The sequence below is a fragment of the Gymnoscopelus braueri genome (assembly GCF_963280865.1).
Source record: "Gymnoscopelus braueri genome assembly, chromosome: 5".
NCBI lineage: Eukaryota > Metazoa > Chordata > Actinopteri > Myctophiformes > Myctophidae > Gymnoscopelus > Gymnoscopelus braueri.
The window spans coordinates 21,094,581-21,119,793 of record NC_137606.1 but is presented as its reverse complement, the minus strand read 5'-3'; the positions used below and the strand labels follow the sequence as shown (position 1 = coordinate 21,119,793).

Here is a 25,213-nt window from a genome sequence, read left to right as displayed (position 1 = left end):
TATTTGGCTGCGGACCCCCATCTCAAAATATGTTGTTCCTCTGACCCCCAGAAGCAAAGATTTTAGTGACAAATGTTTGCTTAGCAACATATATATTCAAAGATTTGCACAAATTCAAAAATAGCAGATCTACAAATAGTAGATCTAAAAGCTCAAGCTATGAGCTTGTATATCTGCTATTTTTGAATAGCCAATGTATAAAATATGATTAAAGTGGTTAAAATTATTGTGACGCTATATTAATTAACTAATTTTGCCGAGGACCCCTGGGGGTCCCCAGACCCCACTTTGAGAACCAATGGGCTAGATGTAAGTGGGTCTGTCAATCTCATCAAGTTCGTTCCACAGACAACCGTAGGAGCAACGGGACATTTGGAAGAGTCAGGCCAAAAACAGGCTACTTTAAACGACTACATGAGTTTCACTGGCCGCCCCAGGACCCGACGTGGCGGTTCTCTGAATTATTATTTTTACATAGTGTCACCACATATATGAAGTTTAAACAACTTAATGCTCTCCTAAAATATCTTAAAAGTAAATTCCGTGCCACAAAAAAGAAGTTTGAGAGCGTTTTAGATGTTATTAAATTATTGCAGAGGAAAACAATGGCCGCCGGGCAGCTTTTTTTGGTTTCACTCGGGTTCACTCGACTCAACTGGCTCGGAGGGCTGTCCCATTTCACAGGCAGAATCTGTGCTCTACGCGCCCTCCAGGGGGCAGTGCCCCCTGGAGGTACCCACCTAGGGCTGCACTTTGAAGGTTGCACCCTCTGAATTGAGACAGAGCTAATGACTAACTAACTAACTATTCATCATGATTTGTGTGCTCATCATGATTTGTGTGCGTGGGGACTCATTTTAAACAATCCAGTTTAGTAGACCTTGTATTGTGAATTGTACTTCCATGTACTGTTTCTCATGTCTTACTAAATAAAGTACATCAATCATTCAAACTAGTTAACTAAATACATAAATAAACTAGAAAAAGTGCTCCTCGGAGCACAGGTCTCCGCCAGGTCAGGTACGTTATTCTGGCCTCCTGGTGGCGCTATAATAGGCCAATGTGAAAAGGGTGCCATTTATTGTTAGATCTTTCACGACAATCAGACACTGCATTCATGATTTGAGGCATTTTGTTCCAAAAATGTGTTTTGCTAAATTAGACCTGCTGGTGGCGCTATAACAGGCCAATGTGAAAAGGGTGGCATTTCTTCCTCGGCCGAGTGGGAATGTGCGTGTGAAAATTCACGGAAATCACAAGCTGCGTGCATAGTTTGAGGCTTTTTGTTCAAAACGGACCAATCCTGCAAACTTTGGAAGCCAACCATAGGCAATGAGGATGGAATATGGGAAATCGGACAGATTCGTGTTGATCACATGACTATAGAGATACTGTGTACCGATTTGCATGATGTTTGGATAAAATCTGTAGGAGTAATGTAAAAAAATGGGTTTGCACAAATCGGCCTCCTGGTGGCGCTATAACAGGCCCATGTGAAAAAATTGGGGCAGATGTTCTGAATTGGCATCCAGGGAGTGTGTGTGCACAGTTTCGGAGCGACCGGGCCAACGGTGCCGGAGATTAGCTGCTAACACACAGACAGGACGGACGGACGGACGGACGGACAGGGCCGAAAACATACTCTCTCGCCATGCCTTTCGGCCTGGCGGAGACAATAACTATTGTGGTTCCTTTGACATCAAGGCAGTGATTCTCAGCCCACAAGTTTTATATCTGTCGTGTCGGGCAGAATCTCCACATTTCACGTTATTAATGTGTTTCTTTTTTCTCTCCCTAAATAAATGGCCCACTTCACCATACAAGAGTGTTGGGCAAAAGTAGTGAAAATAGCATATCTAAGATCTACAAGCTCACGTGTGACCATGTGACACGCTGTGAGCTTGTGGATTGGCTATTTTAACAATTTTTTGTTTTGGAGATACAAGGTATCCACCGGACAGCAACGATATGAATTAGACCACGGGACCGTCATTTGATACCATTTCCTTTCACTTTGGGACCCCCAGTCTGCACTAGAGAATCCTCAGTGTTAATTCAACTTTGAGAGTGTACAAATGGAACCAAATGGACCCGTAAAGGGTCCATCTGGTTTGGACTGCGGACCCTAAGGTGAGTGATGTCATCTGTACAGGCAGCGACACAAACATCTTAATTCATTTTTTGTTATTGTATTAACATGTTTTTTTTAATTAACAAGTTTTTTAATCAACTCAGTCCTTAGAGGATGTTTAAACAGCACGAGGTTGAAAGAATAACAATAACACTTAATTAAACAACACACGCTTCAATGACTCGCTTAATCAGACACTCTGATTTTAATTGTTTATTTGAGGAGATCATCAGAAGTGTAAAATGAATACCTTTATTAAACAGATGCATAATCCCACAAAGTATATAGTCAAAGTAAATGCGCAAAGTGAATAAGTATTCAAAAGGCACCTTTTAATAGCAGTGCATGCATGCAGAACACTCCCCTCCCCCTCGCACAAAAAAAATATTTATTTCAAAAATAAAATTCCAAAATGGCTGAAAGACATTTTATTCCGACACTATATTCCGATGCCAAAATAATCAACATGGATTGAATATTGATTTGGAATAATCAACATTGGATTATCCAATCACAATCCAGGTCAAAAACCACATAAAATGTCTTTCGCCAGCAGCCATATTATATTTTTTTGCTGGGCTAACAGGCTTTTGGGAAAAAGTAGGTCCAGAAGAAAATTTGGTGCTTGTATCACAAAGTGAACGATTCTTCCAAAACAAATTACTTAAGCTGCTGGACTGTCCTCTGAGACACAGAGTGAGTAGACAGAAATGGTAACATAATTATTATAATGAGCTTTAGTGAGGAGCAGTTATATGAAGATGGGTTGAAAATCTGTGAAGTGCTCCTTTAACCATTCACACTTTAAGTAAAACTTTGTCTCTATTTTATGCTTTTTGAGCTTAAAATTAGACTCAATGTTGAGAAGCAGTGCATTAAAGCATAATAACCTTTTTTTTCTCTTTTTTTTAATACTTTCTCAAGATTTTTAGTTTTTTAACCCATTAAGATCGGCCAAGGCCTATTCTACACATGCCTTCTCAATCAGTAGTTAGCTAACTGTTTTCGTGCCAGGAACCCCCAAAATGATATGTATTTGACCGTGGACCCCCCATCAGAAGAGAATATTTGTGTTGGACAAATGCAAATATTATATGAAAAGATTGTATGTGAACGTGTAGATCAGCTATTTTCACAATATTTGAGATAGGGCTTAATAGGTTATTTCATAATATATCTTTGGTATGTTTGGGTAGCAAGAGTAACTTCCATAGAAATCTAGTGGAGTCAAAAGTACAATATTTCTATTTAAAATATAGCGATGTTAAAGTCATTATGTGCCTACGAATAAAACCAATACTCCAAACAAATATACTTAAGTGCAATACTCAAGTAAATGTACTTATAGTTACCGTCCACCACATGACGTAATGCGGGTGGCACAGAGGATAGCTCTGTGGCACAGCACTGGCGTGTGTGTGTGTGTGTGTGTGTGTGTGTGTGTGTGTGTGTGTGTGTGTGTGTGTGTGTGTGTGTGTGTGTGTGTGTGTGTGTGTGCGTGCGTGTGTGCGTGCGTACATCACAGCAGTGGTATAAACCCCACCGCTGGACAAAGCGTTTAGGAGAGGGGAGGAGGGAGGAGGGAGTCAGAGACATGAAGATGCTTCCACACACACACCTGTTCTTGACATGCATGTTGTTATGTTCATTCTCTGATGTACAAGGTTATTATTCATGTTTAGCATTTCTCATTAGGTTTTAATTTTAATTTTATTTACATTTAATACCATTTTTAAAGTGGGTTTGTTAGTTTATTTATTTTGTTTAAGTCTTTTAATAGCCTACTATTATTGTGAGATATCGGCTATTTTCACTATTTGAAAAGGAGCTTAAGTGGTTAATTCATTACATATCTTGAGTCCCGAGTTTGATCATTTTTCATTTTTATGTGTGGGGTAGTCTGGGGCGATGTAAAGAATGTGCTGGGAAAACATAGCCGACATATAAACTCACTACCTATTTTAAACATATAAACTCACTACCTATTTTAAACATATGAACTCACTACCTATTTTAAACATATAAACTCACTACCCATTTAAAAAATGATATTGAAACGAAATTGAACTCGATAAACACAGTCAAAATGGAAACCCCAATGAAAAATGTCTGAGCTATAATACACTTGCTTTCTTCTGTGTTTTCTCCTTCTTAGCTTGGTCTTCCTGTGACATACAGGCCCACTTTGGTGTCAACAGATTTCAAAAGGTATGTATAGTATATGTTTTAGGTTTATGTAATGTATGAAATGTCTTGACTAATCTTTGACGTGTTTTTTTCTGTTTGCTCTGTCCCTGTCTGTCCCCCCTTTTGTCCTTTCCTGAAAACAACTGCCACTCTTATTTATTTGAAAACACAACTAAAGACATTTCTGTTTGCCAATGTCTTTGATTGAGTTACTTTTCTTTTTCTCTTTTCTTTTCTCTTCTGCACTGTAACCGTATCTGTCCATTTGCATTTATGTTGTTTTATGCATCCTAATGTCATTGTATAATTGTATTATTGTGTTTCCTTTACTTGATGTTATGTAATTCAAAGCACATTGAATTGCCTCGTTGTTGAAATGTGCTTTACATTAGTATTCGCATGATCTTTGGCCCTATACTTGGTTTGCTCGTTTTTCTCTCTACACCAAACCTCTTTGCCGAAAATAGCAGATCTACAAGCTTACATAGCAGCTCTATAATCTCACAAGGTTGTCAGCTTGTAGATCTGCTAATGTTCAGCAAATGCCCCCCCCCCGAACAGGGATGCCAGGGTTCAAGTGGTTACCCCTTGTGTCTCCCCCTTGTAGTAACTCGGAGGACCCCCCTTAGGGTGGGGTCCCGGACCCCCTGTTGCAGATCTATGGTTAGAATCATGATACATAGATACAACTATAATTATAACCCTGTTGTGTGTCTTGTGAAGCCAGGTGACTTGGTTCTGGGTGGTTTGTTTCCCATCCATTGGAAACCATTCTATCCTGACCTGAGCTTCACCTCCAAGCCAGAGGAAGTTATCTGCTACAGGTGAGCCAGCACAACTTGACCCATTCAATCCGGGAACGCATCGCTGTCCTTTTAGATTTCTTTGGCTAGTAGTATTATTATTTTAGCAGATATACAAGCTCATATGAGCTCACATGAGCATGTTAGATCTGCTATTTTTTGGAAAAATCTTGAAAATGTGTGCAAATCTTTGAATAATATATATTTTCATAAAGCGAACATTTGTAACTCAAATCTTTGCTTGAACAACATAATTTGAGATGGGGGTCCACTGCCAAATACATATCATTTCGGGTGGTCCTTGACATGAAAACGTTTGAGAATCACTGATTATAGCAACAGGATTTAAAAGACATTTGTAGAATCCCCCAGAAGCAAAGATTTGAGTTAGAAATGTAAAAAATATTTTGAAAGATTTGCACACATTTTCAGGATTTTTCTAAAGAAATAGCAAATCTACAAGCTCATAACGTGGCACTCGGTGCCACACTATGAGCTTGTAGATCTGCTATTTTTGAATAGCCCAAATAAATCTAAAAAGGGCGCAGATGCGTTCCCGGTCTTAATGGGTTAATCATCGCTGTCATGGTGGAAACCTTCTCTTATGTCCTACTTTGTAATGCTATGTGTCACACAAAAGTAGGAAAATAGCCGATCTACAAGCTCACAACGCCTCAAGCTTGTTTTATAAATATTGAACCAATGAAAAGGATTATCAAGAGCTTGTGACTAAATAATAACTACATTGGACGCAGGTTATTTTTGTATTGTTTTATACAACCGTTTCCTGAAAAGCAACAGTTGGACATGTAGGGTTTCCACCTGACAGAGACAAAACACAGAGAACAGGGAACTTATATTGATTTACAGTATAATGTATGTTTCTGCAAATATATACATATTTAAAGGTGCAATTGGGGGGGTTAAAACAGAAGGTTTTTTGTTACAGAGTTAAAGATCTTTATTGTGATAGTAATCATTACTATAGAGTGTTTGTTCAGTAACAGTGTTAAATAGCTCTATATTGTGATAGTAATCATTGCTATAGAGTGTTTGTTCAGTAACAGTGTTACATAGCTCTATATTGTGATAGTAATCATTGCTATAGAGTGTTTGTTCAGTAACAGTGTTAAATAGCTCTATATTGTGATAGTAATTATTGCTATAGAGTGTTTGTTCAGTAACAGTGTGAATTAGCTTTATAGTGTGATGGTAATCATTGATACAGAGTGTTTGTTCAGTAACAGTGTTAAATAGCTCTATATTGTGATAGTGATCATTGCTATAGAGTGTTTGATGTTCAGTAACAGAGGTCTCCATGTCTCTCCAGCTGTTTAGTAAACAGAAATACATTTTCAGGTGGGATACCAATTTCATCCAATCAGGATTTGTTGGTTTAGATTTTATATTGTTTCAGTTCCAGTTCTCTCTCTTGATTGGATGAATCCTTCACCTGAAAAAGAAGGTTCTCTTTATGTTGTCTTGTTTGTAATTGTAATTAGTAGTTAGTCATTTGTAATGTGTGTATAGATTTGAAGTCCTAAGTTATCCTATAGTTTCAAATGTACAGAATGTTATTTAGATAGCATGTTGTCTAGACAGATGCTAGGTTCATTGTTTACCTGGTATCCTATAGTATCATATCAATGTACAGATTATATTATTGTGTGCTTGCTGCAGCAGCAGCAGCGAGCACACTATAGATATCCTCACTATTTATAGAATATATTCTCCTAAACACTTTGGCACCCTACTCCTCCTACATACTTCCACTTAGAAGCTCCAATCAAACTGTAAAAGAAAAAACAGCTTACTGTGGACACGTATGCTTGTACTTTTACTTTGAAATGTTTTATAGTTCTTTTTAATATTAAACCGTCCAATGCATTGTCAATGACCATGGCCATTCAAAGGGTAGCAACAGCAAAGAACAGATGAATCTATACCCCAGGGAGCCAGATTGAGCCAGATTGCTCATATGCTGAGATGAGGATTTGATCCCATGACAGAATGGTCCAGAGTCAAGAGCTCTTCCAACTGAGCTACCCAGACACAAGAAACAATGTACGTTGACGTTGCATGAACGTACAATTCTTACACTACATATATATACATATATATTTTTACATCACCAAGTTTGCACAGGTCTGCTCTCCGATTTAATCCAAAGATCTAAGCTGTGTGATGTATACCGTAGCGTCTACCTGGCTGCTTTGCATAACATTAGGCTACTCGAGAAAAGCCATGGACTTGAATTGAATGTGTACATTCCTCTCACAATGAGAGACAACAGTCTCTGCACTGCAGAGTGTGAAGGGGATCGCTTAGAAGAGGACCCAGTTCTCTGAGACAAGACAAAGACAAGTTGTCTGATTATTTTAAGTACTTATGTGTGGGTTAGTCTATGTAAAGGGCTTTTATATAAAACTAAAAGGAAAATAAAATAATTAATTAATTGAAACAAAAATAAAAACAACAAATTAACAATGCAACTAAATAATAAGATATAATTACATTAAAAATCACATGTTGAATACAGTATTTCAACTAGCACTGAGCTGATTGGCTATGTGCACATGCGTGCACGTGCGCGTGCACGTGACGTCAGAAAATATAGCCCCCCTAGTTCAAAATCCACAGCTCATCACTGCTTCTACTCCACTACAATTACAGCATTTGACAGCTTTAGTTACTTGTTACATTGCCGATTTTGTTATTAATACAAAACCTACTGTAACCACATACAGCCGATCTACAATGTGACACGTTATGAGCTTGTAGATCTGCTATTTTCTGAAAATTTGAGTACTTTTACTTTGGTACTCAAGGCATATTTTGATGCTAAAACGTTTGTACATTTCAAGCTCCAAAACTCCCACCCCTCACTCACACACCCCATACTCCACCGCCACCCCACATGACATACACCCCTCTGTCATACTTCGACTATTCGAAAAAAGGCGATCTACAATGTGATGCTTTGTGAGCTTGTAGATCTGCAATTTTGGAACACACTAATGGTGTGTATTGGTCAACATACACACAACTTGGCCACTTTGTGTAGTCGTGTCCAGTCAAAGACAACGCTGGCCAGTAGCCAGGGAATTATTGATGAGCAATGATCATTTCCCTAACTAACATTTCAGCCTGTTACTATAAGTTACAATGATACACAGTTGGAAACTCAGGCTCTAATTGTTAATGGTGCTGATGCTAATTTGATTGATGCTAACTTAGTCCACCAATTAAACATTCCAGTCACTTCTGTTGATAAACCTTGTCAGGCCAGTGCTCTCGATGGAAGGTCCATTGGTTTGGTAACTCACTCAGGCAACCACTGTGAGGCTATTTCACTGCTCCTTATTAATTCACCTCATGTCCCAGTCATTTTAGGACGTCCCTGGTTTGCTTTGCATAATTCCTCCATAGACTGGTCGAGTTGAAAGATCACCTCCTGGGGGCAGTATTGTCTTGCTAACTGCCTACGGTCGGCTCAACCCCATTCTTCCCGGAGCCTGCTCCGTCCGACTACTCTCCAGACCCGTCAAGGGTTCTGCCCGAATACTGGGACTTGAGAGAGGTCTTCAACAAGTATCGGGCCACGTCTTTACCTCCACATCGTCCTTATGACTGCCCTATCAACCTGCCTCCAGATTCTTCTCCTCCCTGTGGTCACCTGTACTCACCCCTGCCCCTGAGCCCCTTCTTTGTGGGGAAGAAGGATGTGGGGTTACGGCCCTTCATCGATTACCGGGGCTTGAATGACATCACCATCAAGAACCACTACCTACTCCCTCTCATCTCCTCTGCTTTTGAGCGTGTCCAGAAAGCCTCTATCTTCACTAAACTTGATCATCGCAATGCTTACCACCTGGTCCGAATCCGAGAAGGCGACGAGTGGAAGACTGCATTCAACACCCCCAGCAGTCACTACGAGTACCTCATGCCCTTCGGCCTCACGATCGCTCCTGCAGTCTTTCAAGCTCTTGTCAACGATGTCCTCCGGGACATGTTGCACCGGTTAGTTTTTGTCTATTTAGATGACATCTTGGTCTTCTCCGCAAGATCACACTCGTCACGTGCAACAGGTGCTCCAGCGCTTTCTGGAGAATTGCCTCTTTGTGAAAGCAGATAAGTGTGCTTTCCACCAAACCACTGTCCCTTTCTTGGGCTGCGGACAGCGTCCGTATAGACCCAGAGAAGATTAGAGTGGTTGTCGAGTGGCCTCAGCCCAGTAACTGGAAGGGTCTTCAGGGCTTCCTCGGTTTCGCCAACTTTTATAGCGGTTTCGTGTGGAACAACAGCATCTCGGAGGGATTAGGCTCCTTTCACTGCTCTCACCTCTTCCAAAGTGCCATTCGTCTGGTCACATGAGGCGGAGAAGGCGTTTCAGTACTTCAAGAACCGGTTCACGTCTGCCCCTGTCCTGATCAATCCGGAGCAAACGCACCAGTTCATTGTTGAGGTGGACGCCTCTGATGTGGGAGTAGGAGCGGTGCTGTCCCAGCGCTCCACTGAAGACCACCGAGTCCACCCATGTGCCTTTTTCTCCTGTAAACTTGACCCCGCGGAGAGAAATTACGACATTGGGCATTGGGAATTGTTGGCCGTGAAGTTAGCCCTTGAAGAGTGGAGACATTGGCTGGAGGGTGCCGAACAACCGTTTATTGTCTGGACGGATCACAAGAACCTGGAGTACATTAAAACAGCTAAGCGGCTCAACTCCCGCCAGGCTTGTTCTTCTCCAGGTTCAACGTCACTCTGTCTTATCGCCCTGGGTCCAAGAACACAAAACCTCATGCTCTGTCTCGCATGTTCAGCCCCAGGCCAGAGAGCCACAGTCCTGAGCCCATCCTACCTTCCAACTACATATGGGCTCTTGTCTTGGGAGGTGGAAGCGGTGGTTCGTAACGTTCAACGTCAGCACCCCGACCCTGGGAATGGACCTCCAAACTGTCTGTTTGTGCCCGGACCTGTTCCTGTGTGCTACAGTGGGGGCACTGGTCTAACCTTGCCTGCCATCCTGGTATGAATCGCACCCTTTCCTTTTTGAAACAATGTTTTTGGTGGCCTTCCATGAGGAAAGTTGGCCATTCGTTTGTTGCAGGCAGCCTACGCAGTCTGTTCCCAGAATAAAACATCTCGCTAGCCCCCATCCCGCACTGCCCTTGGTCTCACATCTCGTTGGACTTTGTCACCGGTTTTCCACCGTTGGACGGCAACACGGCCATTCTGAGCATCGTGGACCGTTTTTCTAAGTCTGCCCACTTCATTGCCCTTCCCAAGATCCCTACTGCCAAGCTACTAGCCTCGATCTCCAGGCTTTTATTGTTTAGTGTTGCTAAAAAATAAAAGCCTGGCCCAGCCCGTCGGTGTACTCGGTATGAGGAAGTGTTTCACTTCCCAACCAACCAGAGTGCAGTGGGCGTCGCTCGTAATGTTGTGTTAACGGAGCGGGGGTTGACGGACAGATCGGTGAACCAATGGGATTAGCCGGAATCTCTCGCCGGCTCTTTACACCCGCCCCTCTATACACGAAATCAGGAGCGTTGGGGCAGTCTACCAAGCTACTGGTTCAGCATGTGGTCCGCCTTCATGGCTTCCCTGTTGACGTGGGCTCGGATCGGGGGCCCCAGTTCACCTCTGGGTTCTGGAGAGCCTTCTGCACCCAACGGGCAATTCCCATTTAGGATAGTGGATGAGACGTTGGCTTTCCACATGGGAGACACAGGTTTGAATCCTGGGCGTTACACTGGCATGTCTTTATTTTTTTATGTCTTGGGTATCATTGTGCATCTTAATTTTCAGACAGTCGCAGGTCACAGTGTATGTAATGAGCAATTAGTAATTAGTGATATTAATTAGTAATGTATGTGTAGATTTAACATCCTAGGTTTCAGACGGTCGCAGGTCATGGCGTTCGCTGTGGACGAGATCAACAGAGACCCCGCCCTCCTGCCCAACGTGACGCTGGGGTACCGCCTCCACGACACCTGCTGCAACGTGCTGGGCGTGGGCTTCAAAGCCGCCGTCTCATTGGTCAGCGGCAGGGAGGAGCGCGTCCGATTGGACGAAAACTGTGCCGGCTCCCCTCCGGTGCTGGGAGTTGTGGGCCCGGAGTCGTCGACGCAGTCCATCGCCATGTCAAGTATGCTAGGTCTGTACCGAGTACCTCTGGTAAGTAATCTGTACTTATATATGAATACTTTTGATGGTCAGTTAATTTAATTAATGAATATATTACATAATATTTGTACATTTGTCAGGTCAGTTATTTTGCCACCTGTTCGTGTCTGAGTGACCGTCAGCAGTTCCCTTCCTTCTTCAGAACCATCCCAAGTGACGCCTTCCAGGTACTAATGAACACAAACTTGTCCATGTTGTAGTACTGTGTTAACTTACAGGTACTAATGAACAGATTGCACACTAACTAGTCCATGTTGCAGTATTGTAGGCCTGCCCCCTGAAAGGTGTTAATTCTAATAGTCAGTGAAAGACCCCCTTTCTTTTTTATCTGTGGTAAAAAAAAAGAAGACCCCCTGTCTTTTTTTATCTGTGGTAAAAATATGCCCTTTCTATTTATCTGTGGTAAAAAGATGCCCTTTCTTGTTTATCTGTGGTAAAAAATACCCCCTTTATTTTTTATCTGTTGTAAAAAAGACCCCGTTTCTCTTTTATCTGTGGTAAAAAGACGCCCTTTCTTTTTTATCTGTGGTAAAAAGACGCCCTTTCTTTTTTATCTGTGGTAAAAAGATGCCCTTTCTTTTTTATCTGTGGTAAAAAGACCCCCTTTCTTTTTTATCTGTGGTAAAAAGACCCCCTTCCTTTTTTTTCTGTGGTAAAAAGAAAAGACATAAGCATGTGCTGGTGCCTGGTAGTAGATGATCCGCACACTTGACAAACAGCTCCCTCTAGTGGGTGTAACGGGTATTGCATTATGGCTTCTCAGCCAGACCTTTATCTTCCTTATCCATTGTGATATGTAGGAGGTGAACTGATCTGACTATGTGAATGATCTTTCCTAAACTCTTATCATTCTGAATAAGGGTCACATATGATAGGTCCGTGTTTTGAGAAAGATATATATATTTTTTTACTCTTACTATTAATTAGTACTTTTTCACTACCAGTTGATGCTTCATATCCATATGAGTAAAATTGCTGGACTGATGTGTATATTTTTTTGGAACACAGTATGTCATTTATTCATGTAATAAATTAATTGAATTTATTACAATAAAGACATCAATCAATTAATGCACGCGATATGACGCAATTTAAGATGACCCTATGGCATTTTCAATGTAAAACATTACTCTGTGAACCAGGAGGGATAGCGGCCTCTAGTGGCAGTGATGTCACACTTCGGCGCTCTATCTCTACCATTATTTAACCATCAGGTCATTCTTTAACCATCAGGTCATTCTTTAACCATCAGGTCAGAGCCATGCAGCACATCATGAAGAGGTTTGGATGGACCTGGGTCGGACTGGTGGTCAGTGATGATGCTTATGGACGCAGCGCTGCCAGATCCTTAAAGGTACGGCAACACATTATTTTACACGATGGATATTAAAATAATGTGGAGTAAAAAGGGGGGGGGGGGGACTTAGGCATAATATCTGTCTACTCACTCTGTGTCGCAGGGGAGGGCTGTGGACAGTTCAGAAACCTGCCTACCAGTGACATCATCTGGGGAACCCAAGCTAATAGAAACTACAGCCTTTCTCTTTGTGGAAAGTTAGCATGCTATAATTAGAAACCATTGACACAGAGAGTAGTCGGCTTTTTTCAGAGGTATAAAATGACATGAATTAGTTCTTCTGGATCTCCTCTAATCCCTCCCTAACATTTTAGTCTAGTCTTGATTTTGTTTTTGACAAAATTGTCAGTAGGCTACATTTAGTCATAGTTTTAGTCATCATAGCTTACATTTTATTTAGTTTTCATCAGTGAAAAAAGGTAGTTGACCAACATTTTTGGTCATAGTTTTAGTCGACAACAACCCTAACCCTGGTTGTTCTACCTTTCCAGTCTGACCTGGAGCGGTCTGGTGTGGCCTGTCTGGCCTACATAGAAGTGCTGCCCGCAGACAGTGACCCAGCAGAGCTGCAGAGGATCGTCTCTGTCATGAAGACTTCTACAGCCAGAGTGGTGGCTGTGTTCGAACTGGGAGCACACATGAGGAAGATGATGGCTGAGGTATGCTCATTAACTCATTCACTGCCAGACTTATTTGCCCACTGCCAGCGATTTTCAACTGGTCACAGAAAATGTATATCCATTATGATCGCTCGTCCAACCGTTTTTAAACACAAACGGTATCAGTGTGCGTCGCCCAGAGAAAAAACAATCCAACCACGACCGCCCCTTGCCTTGTAACAGCATGTTGAAAATAGCATGTCACGTGAAATGAAGGGCAAAAAAAGTCAACTCAAGATACAGCTGTTTTCAGGAAAACACTACACAGGAAGTTGACGGAGGCGTAACGGGTGACGGATCCGTGTGAGTAGAGAATGAAAATGGTCACTCGGGTGATAGAGAGCAGCTCTAACGTGAACCCCAAAGGAAATGTAAAAGGGTGACAGGTGAAAGGCCAGTCCTCCTATATGATTTTCACTGACCTAGTGTGAAACTTAAAGCTCCCTAAAAACTTCGAACTTTAAGGGAGGCTATATTTCAAGACTCACAAACCTGTCCTGGTAACCTTTCATCATAAATAGCAGGGAAAACATAAATCTCTCATATTTTTCTAGTTTTGTTTAGAGTAAAAAGTACAGAGTCAAAAAGTCTAGAACTAGTGTATTGTGTTGAACTCAACAGGTAATAAGGCAGAACCTGACAGGAATACAGTGGATAGCCAGTGTCACCTGGGCCACGTTTCCCGGCTTCCATACCCGTGAGTTCATGCCGTACCTGACAGGCACCCTGGGGATCGCCATCCGTAGCGCAGAGATCCCGGGACTCAAGGACTTCTTTTTGAAACTCCAACCTGATGCTGAAGACCCTGACAACAGCCATGAAAATAACATAGTGATTATGTTTGTTTTCATTTACTGTTTAAGAGATGCTTTACAAAATGAAGAAAGAAGAAAGAAAATTAGTCAAAAGGCTAAAAACTAAGCATAGAAAACATTGGGGATTAGAATTAGGTGGGGAATGTGAGTCTGAAGAGGTGGGTTTTGAGGGAGGTTTTGAACAGGGCAAGGGTGGGGGGGGCGGCTTTGACGTGAGCTGGGAGTGAGTTCCAAATGGAGGGGGCTGCAACTGAGAAGGCCCTGCTGTCACCCCAGGTTCATTTGTTTCTTATGCTGCGTTCACACTGGCAGATACAACAGATACAAAGAAACAAAGCTACACAGCGTATTTGTAGCTTTGTATCTTTGTAGCTGAAGTTGAAACCAGCTCAACTTATTTGTAGTTTTGTAGCTGCAGCTACAAATGTCGTATGTATCTTTGTAGCTTCATGTCGCTGTCTTCCATTGAAAAAGAATGGTAGTCTGTATCTTTGTAGCTGCCAGTGAGCGCAGCATTAGCCTTGAGGACATCCAGGAGGTTGGCATCACCCGACCTGAGGGAAAGGGAGGGGGCGTGGCATTAGAGGAGGTCAGAGAGGTAGGGGGGGAGCCAGGTTGCCGAGGGTCTTGTAGGTGGTGATCAGTATCTTGAAATGTATCGTGTGTGTTTGACTGGGAGTCAATGAAGGTCATGGAGGACTGGGGTGATGTGGTCCCTGGATCGGGTTCTGGTGAGCAGGCGGGCAGCAGAGTTTTACACATACTGTTACACATTTCTTGGGAACTTTGGAGCTGACGCCGTTTAGTATGAAAGGAAATGACTGTAACACTGTATTTTATTAATGCTTATAAAGGTGTTGTTTCTCCTTGCAGGTGAGGCAGTTTTGGGAGCACACGTTTGGGTGTAGGTTTGCCCCCGTCCCGTCGGGCTGGTTGGATGGTGGAGGTGGAGGAAGGGTGTGCACCGGACTAGAGGACCTGGGTGCAGCAGAGACGGCCCTGTTGGACGTGTCTGACCTCAGGGCCGAGTACAACGTCTACAAGGCCGTGTACGCCATGGCCCACGCCCTGCACGACATGCTGCAGTGTGCCCCGGGTAGAGGGCCCTTCCCTGGGCACAGCTGTGCCGGCCTGACCACTGTGCAACCATGGCAGGTGGATTATTCATGTAGGCTCTAGGGACATTGGGGAGGGGAAATGACAAAGCTGCAAAAACCGACACTTTGGGGTGCATAACTGAGGCTCTGATTTTTATTTTATTAATGAAAAGATTTTTTGAAAATGTTTGAATTTGTTTTCAACTCATGAAAATGTGTGCATTTTTGTGGAAATCTTTAGAAAAAATAATAATACATGATGACAAAATTTAGGAAACAAAAAATAAACTTGCGACCCACGAAAATGGATCTGCGACCCACCAATGGGTCCCGACCCACTGCTTGGGGAAAAAGTGCTCTATATAGTGTATATTGTATACACTATTATTATATATTATTTATTATCATCCCATGTCCATAATGTTTCCAGCTTGTGCATTACCTGGAGAAGGTCAGCTTCACCACGTCAGCTGGTGATCATGTATCATTTGATGAGAACGGCGATCCTCTACCAATCTATGATGTCATGAACTGGGCGTGGCTTCCTGACGGAAGCGTCAAGCTCCGGAATGTGGGTGCGGTCAGGATGTCCGCCTCCGGCGACGAAGAACTCATCCTGGACGAAGATATGATCTTCTGGAACTTTGAATCCACCAAGGTCTCTTTATGCTAAAATAAATGCTTTGGAGCTGATGATGAGAGTGTGATTTAGTTTGGACCAGGGGTTTTCTACGACGAAGGACCCCTTAGCTGATAGAGAGATGAAGCAGGGACCCCCACTACATATCCTATATTTAAATCGGCCAATAGGAGGGCGTGCAGACCTCTGACGTCATTCTGACTCAGCCATATTTCACTATGGCATCATAACCATTAACAAATCACGTGTCAGCTCTGTATATGGGCACAAAAGGGGGCATGCCCATATATGAGCATACAGATGGCATCAGGAATCTCCACATATGGGCATACAACGGACAAGGATATACAGATAGAGATCTCCTTATATGGGCATATCAGCATGCCCATATGGGCATATACTGATAGCCTGGTGGCCAGACTAATATCACTGTGTAGATATTAGTCTGTAATCTCTCTGTGGAACCTGCATTTTCAAGGGGCGGATTCCAAAAAATGCCTCTGGTGATAAACCCGGCCCATATTTGCATACTGGTTCCTGATTGGTGCCCCACAACTTCGGGGGCAGATTAGATTTCATAGATAGCTTCATAGACTTGTTTGACAGCACTGTCATCAGTGTTGTGTAAATGTATTTTCGTGTTACTTTGTTTCTTTGTTTACACATTATCTTTTCTATTCATTTGTTGGATTCATGTCAATGTTTGTTTTCAGACATTTAACCACATAGTAAACTTCACCTTTGTCTCTGTATTTGGTTCGCTCTTTTTTTCCCTCTCACCAAACCTCTTTCCCGGTGTAGAGGCAAAGTGAGCTAGCGCTGCGATACGTTGTGAGCTTGCAGATCTACTATTTTCTGCGACTGTTGCCGCAGAACACGGATTCTAGGGTTTAAGTGGTTAATGTAAAGATGCAGATCTATGGTTTTAAACTGAAATTGATTGTTGTTATTTTTGCTGTGCAGCTGTTCTCCTGGAACCTGGCTGGTTTAATTCATTTTTTTATAATTTGATACAATTTTAAATGATTATTAATTACATGACTATAATTAACGTGCAGGTATCATTGTTATTGTAGCCTCCTGAGTCAGTGTGCAGTGAGAGCTGTTCCCCTGGAACCCGTGTGGCTAGAAGGAAAGGAGAACCTGTCTGCTGCTTCGACTGCATCGCCTGTTCTGACGGACAGATTAGCAACGAGACCGGTTGGTTTACATCTGTGGTTCCCAATCGAAAATCTCCTTTTCTATGCTTATACTAATACTATACTTTGATAATAAGTACAAGTTGATTTACAGAAAAACTAGCACAAAATTTATTAAAATAAGCGGACTTAGCACCACTGACAGAATGGTAGACAGAGGTTTTCATATTTCATAGTAGAATTATAAGATGTAGCAATGTTGTGCTACCGTCATGCCCCCCTCTGTCTTTGATCTACTTCCTTGTACCTGCAGTCATTGTTTACACTAAAGAGAAGCTACAGTACAACCCTACCTGGTCTTCTGTCTCCTTATTATTATTGGTGTCATATCCAACCATTATATGGATATACAACAATACTTTACTTGTCTGTCCCTTTAACCTCTGTGTCTTTGTTAGACTCTACAGAGTGCACCAGTTGTGCAGAGGACTTCTGGTCCAGTCCCCAGCATGACCACTGTGTCCCCAAGACCATGGAGTTCCTCTCCTACCATGAGGCCCTGGGTATCTCCCTGACGACCATCTCGTTGCTGGGCACACTTTGCTGCGCCATTGTCCTGGGAATCTTCGTCTATTATCGAGACACACCCATGGTACGCGCCAACAACTCGGAACTCAGCTTCCAACTTTTGCTGTCACTGAAACTGTGTTTCTTGTGCTCACTTCTGTTCATCGGACATACCAGACTGTGGACTTGTCAGCTGAGGCACGCGGCATTCGGGATCAGCTTTGTACTGTGCGTCTCGTGTATCCTGGTAAAGACTATGGTGGTGCTGGCTGTGTTCAAGTCCTCCAAGCCTGGGGGTGCAGGCATCATGAAGTGGTTCGGTGCGATGCAGCAAAGAGGAACAGTTCTGGCTCTTACTGCCATCCAGGCAATAATCTGCACAGCCTGGCTTGTGTCTGCCTCACCAACTCCACATAAAAACACACAATACCACAGAGATAAGATAGTGTATGAGTGTGAGGTGGGATCAACAGTTGGTTTTGCCGTGTTACTAGGTTATATTGGTTTACTGGCGCTCCTTAGTTTCATCCTAGCGTTCATGGCAAGGAATCTTCCAGACAACTTCAACGAAGCCAAGCTAATCACTTTCAGCATGTTGATCTTCTGTGCCGTGTGGATAGCCTTCGTCCCGGCGTATATCAGCTCTCCGGGCAAATATGCGGATGTAGTGGAGGTGTTTGCTATTTTAGCGTCTAGTTTTGGCCTCTTGGTGGTGCTGTTTGCACCCAAGTGTTATATAATGCTTTTGAAACCTGAGAGAAACACTAAGAAGTCCATCATGGGTCGCGACGCCACCAAGACGTAGGAGTAGAAATGCAATGATAATACATGTTCTATTTTATAACAATAATATATATGGATATATTTGATTGCTGATAACGTCGTTAGTTAGTTTTGATTGCTTGAATACTTTATTAGTCAGAAATTTCAACAGCATGGAGGTTAAACGGATGATATACAAAAAAAGGTCCTGGTGACTTGTTTCCATTGTGGTCCTATATATTCAATTCATCAACATAGCATGCCATGTAATATTAACACATCAATACATGGCATCACAATTACAAACAACTATATGTACAAGGATATGTATGTATAAGAAGAAAAAAGTAAAAACGGCCGCACCGAATGACACCTCCTATCGTCTCCTGATTCTTTTGAAAGAAGCCAGTGATTCACATCCTCATGGATGATGTCAGGGCATTCCACACTGTGTGAGAGAGAGAGAGAGAGAGAGAGAGAGAGAGAGAGAGAGAGAGAGAGAGAGAGAGAGAGAGAGAGAGAGAGAGAGAGAGCTTTCTACAGTATGTACCTCAGATAATCATGTTTAAATGTTATGTTATCTTATGTCTGAACATAATAAATGTGTTATTTCAGTTTGAAACAGAAGTATAGTGTTTTTTTGCCTTTTTATAGGTAAATGCGCAGTCAATTATTTTCCTTTTGTTAAGATAAGTGTTACATAGCTCTACGTTGTGATGGTAATCATTGCTATAGTGTTGGGGTGACAGGGGCTTTCTCTGTGGCTGCCCACTCCCTCTGTCTTTTGAGTAATAATATATAATGTGTAATATAGTAAATATCAAATCTTGTTCATACTAGTGCAGTCCCTGTACCCGTGTGCCAGTACAGAGCAGGAGGGTTCTGGAGAACTGCTCTTCCGAAGGAATTTGTGGTGTCGTTTGCGTGCAACGGCCTTAACTTTTACGTTATTTGCCTTGCATTTGTGTCAGTTCGTGTGATTTTTGGCCATGTGTCATTTGCGTCTCGTATAACATTTCACATCATTTATGGACGGCGCCCATCATTTGCGGAATAATATGAAGCAAAGAAGAGAGGTAATTTTTTTCATTCTTTGCTGCTGGTTTTGTTTCCACGTCATTAGCGCTGTATCATTAGCATTTTCATGCATTGCGTCATTTACATTGCATAATGTGTGAGTGATGCGCCTTGTTTACGTCAGTCAACATAGATTTTAAGTGATGCCCGTCAGTCGCACTTCGTCTCGTATCATGAATCATTCCTGTCAGTCCACATCTTTTTAGGCAAAACCGTCATTCAAAAAAAGCTATGCTAAGAAGATAACTCCAAAAGCCCCGGGGGGCTTGTTTGCATTATTGTGACACTACTTTGAGAACGAATGGTTTACAGAACCTTTTCTGATGGTTCTTTGAGGCACTTTTAACCACATGAACCCTAGCATCCCAATTCTGGGCATGTCTTAATAGGCGAACATTCATCGTAAATAACCGATCTACACTCGACCACTTTATGTTGAACTGTTGGTCTGTTTATTATTTTGGCCAAGGATATTGAGGGAGAGTTGGACTGAAGGGTTCTATGTTTACTCACTAAATCAATATGGACTAACTAAATTGTTGGCAGTTTTATGGCCTTTGAAGCAACTATAAACAGAGAGCTTTGTTATTGTTAGTCTGGTTTGTTCATACAGGATAAGGTCAATCAAGACATCTTTATTTTTATTTCTCCTAATGGTCAGGGTTTCTACTGTTCTGGAATGTACTACTTCTGTTTTACTTGTGCTTGAGTTTACAGAAGGTCCTTGAATTTATATACTGTAGGCTACCTGAATCTCTGAATATATTCCTAAAATTGCTGCACTTTATGGTAAAACTTGCACTGAACTGTTGGTCTGTTTAGTTCCACCTTCATTAAAAATATATATATATATTGTTGCTTAAACTTACAGTATGTATTCACTCATTGATTCACTCATGTACCAAAATCGGTTTTAACTAGTCCCTTGAATGTTCCCCAGGTTCTATGTTCCCCAGGTTCTATGTTCCCCGCAAAAAAGGTTCTATGTTCCCCACTTACCAAAAAAGGTTCTATGTTCCCTGGGTTCTATGTTCCCCTTTTACCTAAAAAAAGGTTCTATGTTCCCCGTTTACCCCAAAAAAGGTTCTATGTTCCCCGCTCACCCAAAAATGCAGGAAAAATACATTCTTAATTAAAAATTTTTTTTATTATTAATAACATCTCTGAACACACACAACTGAATATAATGGGGAGAAATTACTATCAGAAACTTGCCCGCCCCTTTCCCCTGGCGGCCATCTTGATGATATAGAGCACCTTGTAGCAACTCATAATGTAATAACGGCGTCATAACAGTTCATAATATAATAAACTAAATGTCATAAAAGCTCATAATGTAATAAAATCATGAGCGATAGCGCAATAACGGGTTTTTGCATAATATAATAACGTAATAATTTGTTACATTAAGATTTTTTTTTTATATAATTGTTTTTGGCTTTATCTGCCTTTTATTAGACAGTAGTCTGAGAGGAAATGGGGAGAGAGACATGGAAGTGACACGCAGCAAAGTCCGTCGGGATCGGGAGTCGAACCCGCGACACGCTGTGCCCGGACCGCCACGCCAGCCGTCCGGGCCATAACTGGTCAAATTGTTGAGAAAAGTGTTACATCTTATAATCAGTATCAGTATCATGGTCAGTGTCATGGTCAGCATCATGCTCAGTTTCATGGCAAGTGTCAGTATCATGTTAGTATCATGGTCAGTATCATGGTCAGTACCATGTCAGTATCATGTCAGTATCATGTCAATATCAATGCGGCACGGGCGGTGGTCTTTCCCTTGACACTGTCCAGGTGTTGTTTGAATGACAGTGTTCTGTCCAGCTTCACCCCAAGGTATGTCGGGGAGGACTGGGACTGTAGCCGGGCATCTTCAACCATGATGTTAATTTCACGGGTTGCTTCCTTGTTGTAGAGGTGGAACATTGTTGATATGGTCTTCTCAACACTGAGCTTGAGGCGCCAGTTCTTCAGGTATGAAGACATAATGTTCATGTCCTCAGAGAGGCCCTCTTCTACTGCTTCCCAGGATGGCTTGCTGAGCAAAATTGCCAGGTCGTCTGCATAGCCGTACTTCCTTGATGTTGTTGTGGGTAGGTCGTGGATGTAGATGTTGAATAACATCGGTGCCAGCACTGAGCCCTGCGGGACACCGTTCTTGAGCTTTCTCACCCTGCTGCTTTGGCCGTTACTGGTGTGTAGCCGAAAGCTGCGGTTGCTCAGCAACTCCATTATGAAGCTCACCATGTGCTTGTCTGGGATGGTCTCCAGAAGCTTCATATGTAGCCCATCATGGTCAGTATCATGGTCAGTATCATGTCAATATCATGTCAGTATCATGGTAGTATCATGGTAATATCATGGTCAGTATCATGGTCAGTATCATGTTAGTATCATGGTCAGTATAATGTCAGTACTATGGTCAGTATCATGTCAGCATCATGGTCAGTATCGTGGTCAGTATCATGGTAGTATCATGGTCAGTATCATGTCAGTATCATGGTTAGTATCATGGTCTGTATCATGGTCAGTATCACGGTCAGTATCATGTCAGTATCATGTTAGTATCATGGTCAGTATCATGGTCAGTATCATGTCAGTATCATGGTCAGTATCATGGTCAGTATCATGTCAGTATCATGTCAGTATCATGGTCAGTATCATGTCAGTATCATGTGTCATGTCAGTATCATGGTCAGTATCATGGTTAGTATCATGGTCAGTAACATGTCAGTATCATGGTCAGTAACATGTCAGTATCATGTCAGTATCATGGTCAGTATCATGCTTTATAAATTAAGCACTTTGAAACTGAAGATGATGGCCAATGTTGATGATGGTAAAAATGCTAATAATATCGTATCGTTATCGTGAGCCCAATATCGTGTATTGTATCATATGTACCGTGAAATTAATATAGTATCGTGACACCCCTAAATCGATTTTGATTCATGTCAAAGAAGTTTTCAAAACATGATATTTTGACACTTTAAAAACGGAAAAATTACAAATAACTAATGGGTATAAATACATGTATTTTTAAATGTCTCACCATTTCCTGCATTTTTGGGTGAGCGGGGAACATAGAACCTTTTTTAGAACCTTTTTTGGTTGAGTGGGGAACAGAATCTTTTTTTGGATGAGTGGGGAACATAGAACCCTTTTTTGGTTGAGCGGGGAACATAGAACCCGGCGAACATAGAACCTTTTTTGGGGGGGAGGGGAACATAGAACCTGGGGAACATTGTCCCGTTGTGGCCTGTTGAATGTGGCTTGTTTTCGCCAAAAAGCAACAGAAAGCAGAGAAAAGGCAATTTTTACAAATCCATTCACATGGAAGTGAGTATGGCTGTATTTTTTTCCATCACGTGATTTGCTGCAAAGAGTTAAGCATGTGCTGCAGGAACTACACAAAGATTCAAAGTGATAAAAGAGGCTTTACAGTGAAAATGCTATCAGAAGAATTATATACGTTTACTAGTCCCGGGGATGTGTGCGTCTCCCCCCCACACACACACACACACACCACACACGTCCCGTCGCGATGCCCCCCCACGCGTCCCGTCGCGTCGTCAACCGCACCTGCACACGTCCCGTCGCAAACTTAAAAAATAAAGAAATAAATAAAATTAAAGCCCTCCCTAACCACCCAGGTGCGGCGTCATTTCCCCCTCTTTTGTGTGCCACTTCCAGTATACTTACCCAGAGACCAGCATAGCAGCCGATCGAGCATAACACAACAGAATTAACTACCATCTTACCAATACGCAACATTTTATTTTTACTATCTGGATTAGTTAAGAGTAGGCTAGTATGCCAAAGACGTATTGTATTTCCATGGATGTAAACATCTTTATTTTAAAAGTCGATTGATGAATGGCCTGAATGCTTTACACAGTGTATTGATAGGAATAACCCCCATCTGAAGAGCTTGCCTTGTTGCCTTGAGCTTGTTATATTTTATAACAATAATATATATGGAAATATTTGATTGCTGATAACCAGATTAGTAACAGATTAATGAAGAGAGAGAGGTACAGTAAACATTTAGGTTAAAATTATGACACAAAAAAAGTCCTGGGGACTTGTTTCCATCTATGTGCATCAGATAATCATATTTAAATGTATTCATTAATTTATTCTGAAAATAATAAATGTGTTATTTCAGTTTGAAACAGAAGTATTGTGGTGTTATTTAGCCTTTTTAAAGGTAAATGTGCAGTAAATGATTTTCCTTTTGTTAAAATAAGTGTTAGCTCTACATTGTGATGGTAATCATTGCTATAGTGTTGGGGTGACAGGGGCTTTCTCTGTGGCTGCCCCCTCCCTCAGTCTTTTTAGTAATAATATATAATGTGTAATATAGTAAATATCAAATCTTGTTCATACTAGTGCAGTACCTGTACCCGTGTGCCAGTTCGGAGCAGGGCGGTTCAGAGAACTGCTCTTCCGAAGGAATTTCTGGTGCATTTGTGGGCAACGGCCATAACTTTTACGTAATTTGCCTTGCGTCATTACGGACGAAGGCCAGCATTTGCGTCAGTTTTTGGCCATGTGTCATTCGCGTCTCGTAACATTTCATTTATGGTGGACGCTGGCCATCATTTGCGGAAAAATATGGCGCAAAGAAGAGAGGTAATTTTTGTCATTCTTTGCTGCTGGATTTGTTTCCATGTCATTTGCGTGGTATCATTGTCTCCGCCAGGCCGAAAAGCATGGCGAGAAAGTATGTTTTGCACCCTGTCCGTCCGTCCTTCTGTCTGTGAACAGCTAATCTCTGGCACCGTTGGCCCGGTCGCTGCGAAACTGTGCACAAACACTCCCTGGATGCCGATTCAGAACCTCTGCCCCAAATCTTTCACATGGGCCTGTTATAGCGCCACCAGAAGGCCGATTTGTGCAAAACCCATTTACTCCTACAGATTTTATCCAAACGTCATGCAAATTGGTACACAGTATCTTCATAGTCATGCAATCAACATGGATCTGTCCGATTTTCCATATTCCATCCTGATTGGCTAAGGTTGGCTTCCAAAGTTTGCAGGATTGGTCCATTTTGAATAAAATGCCTCAAATCATGAGCTTGCGCTTTCCGTGAAATTTCACACGCGCATTCCCACTAGGCCGAGGAAGAAATGAAATGGCATCCTTTTCACAGCGCCACCAGGAGGCCACAATAACGTACCTGACATGGCCGAGATCTGTGCTCCAAGGCAGGAGGGGCGAACTCCACTTGCGACCGCGACGGGTCGCTTCGACGGCTGTCTATCTCGTCGCAACGGGTGCCCATCGTCGCGGGTGCCTGACTCGTCCCGACGGGTCGCCACGGGTGCCCATCGTCTCGACGGGCGCCTGACTCGTCGCGACGATTGCCCATCGTCTCGACGGGGGCCTGTTTTTGTCGGCGTTTCTGACTCGTCGCGACGATTGCCCATCGTCTCGACGGGGGCCTGTTTTTGTCGGCGTTTCACCCGTGCGTCGGAGAACGGGCGCTCGTGTTCGCATCTGCCTCTCTCCCTCCTTCCCTCCTTCCTATGTGTGTGCTTCCCCCCCCCCCCTCCCACCCGACCGCCTCCCCCTGTGGGGTAGGGGGTCGGGTGGGGGTCCCTGCGGACCTTTGGGGGGGGGGGGGGGGTCCGGGTCCCCTTGGGAATCCCTTTACGCATGCCTTCATTTGTCCCCGTGAATAGGGCTGAATTCCCGAAGTTAACTTTCAATTTGATTTCTTCCATTATTTTAATCCAATAACCATATGTTGCATCACATTTTATCGATTGATATAACTTCAAT

At 42.5% G+C, this 25,213-nt stretch overlaps 1 protein-coding gene across 1 annotated transcript; it reads left to right on the top strand.

Moving 5' to 3' along the window:
• Window positions 1-11,034: 11,034 nt before the first annotated feature.
• On the top strand, window positions 11,035-18,386 carry LOC308085798 (extracellular calcium-sensing receptor-like; the record flags this gene model as incomplete). The annotated part of the gene is made up of 9 exons (XM_080429108.1): window positions 11,035-11,298; window positions 11,388-11,474; window positions 12,560-12,661; window positions 13,156-13,323; window positions 13,945-14,154; window positions 15,012-15,293; window positions 15,666-15,893; window positions 16,952-17,075; window positions 17,473-18,386. The coding sequence occupies 9 exons, from the start codon at window positions 11,035-11,037 to the stop codon at window positions 18,384-18,386; spliced, it is 2,379 nt and encodes a 792-aa protein (XP_080285234.1).
• Window positions 18,387-25,213: the final 6,827 nt, after the last annotated feature.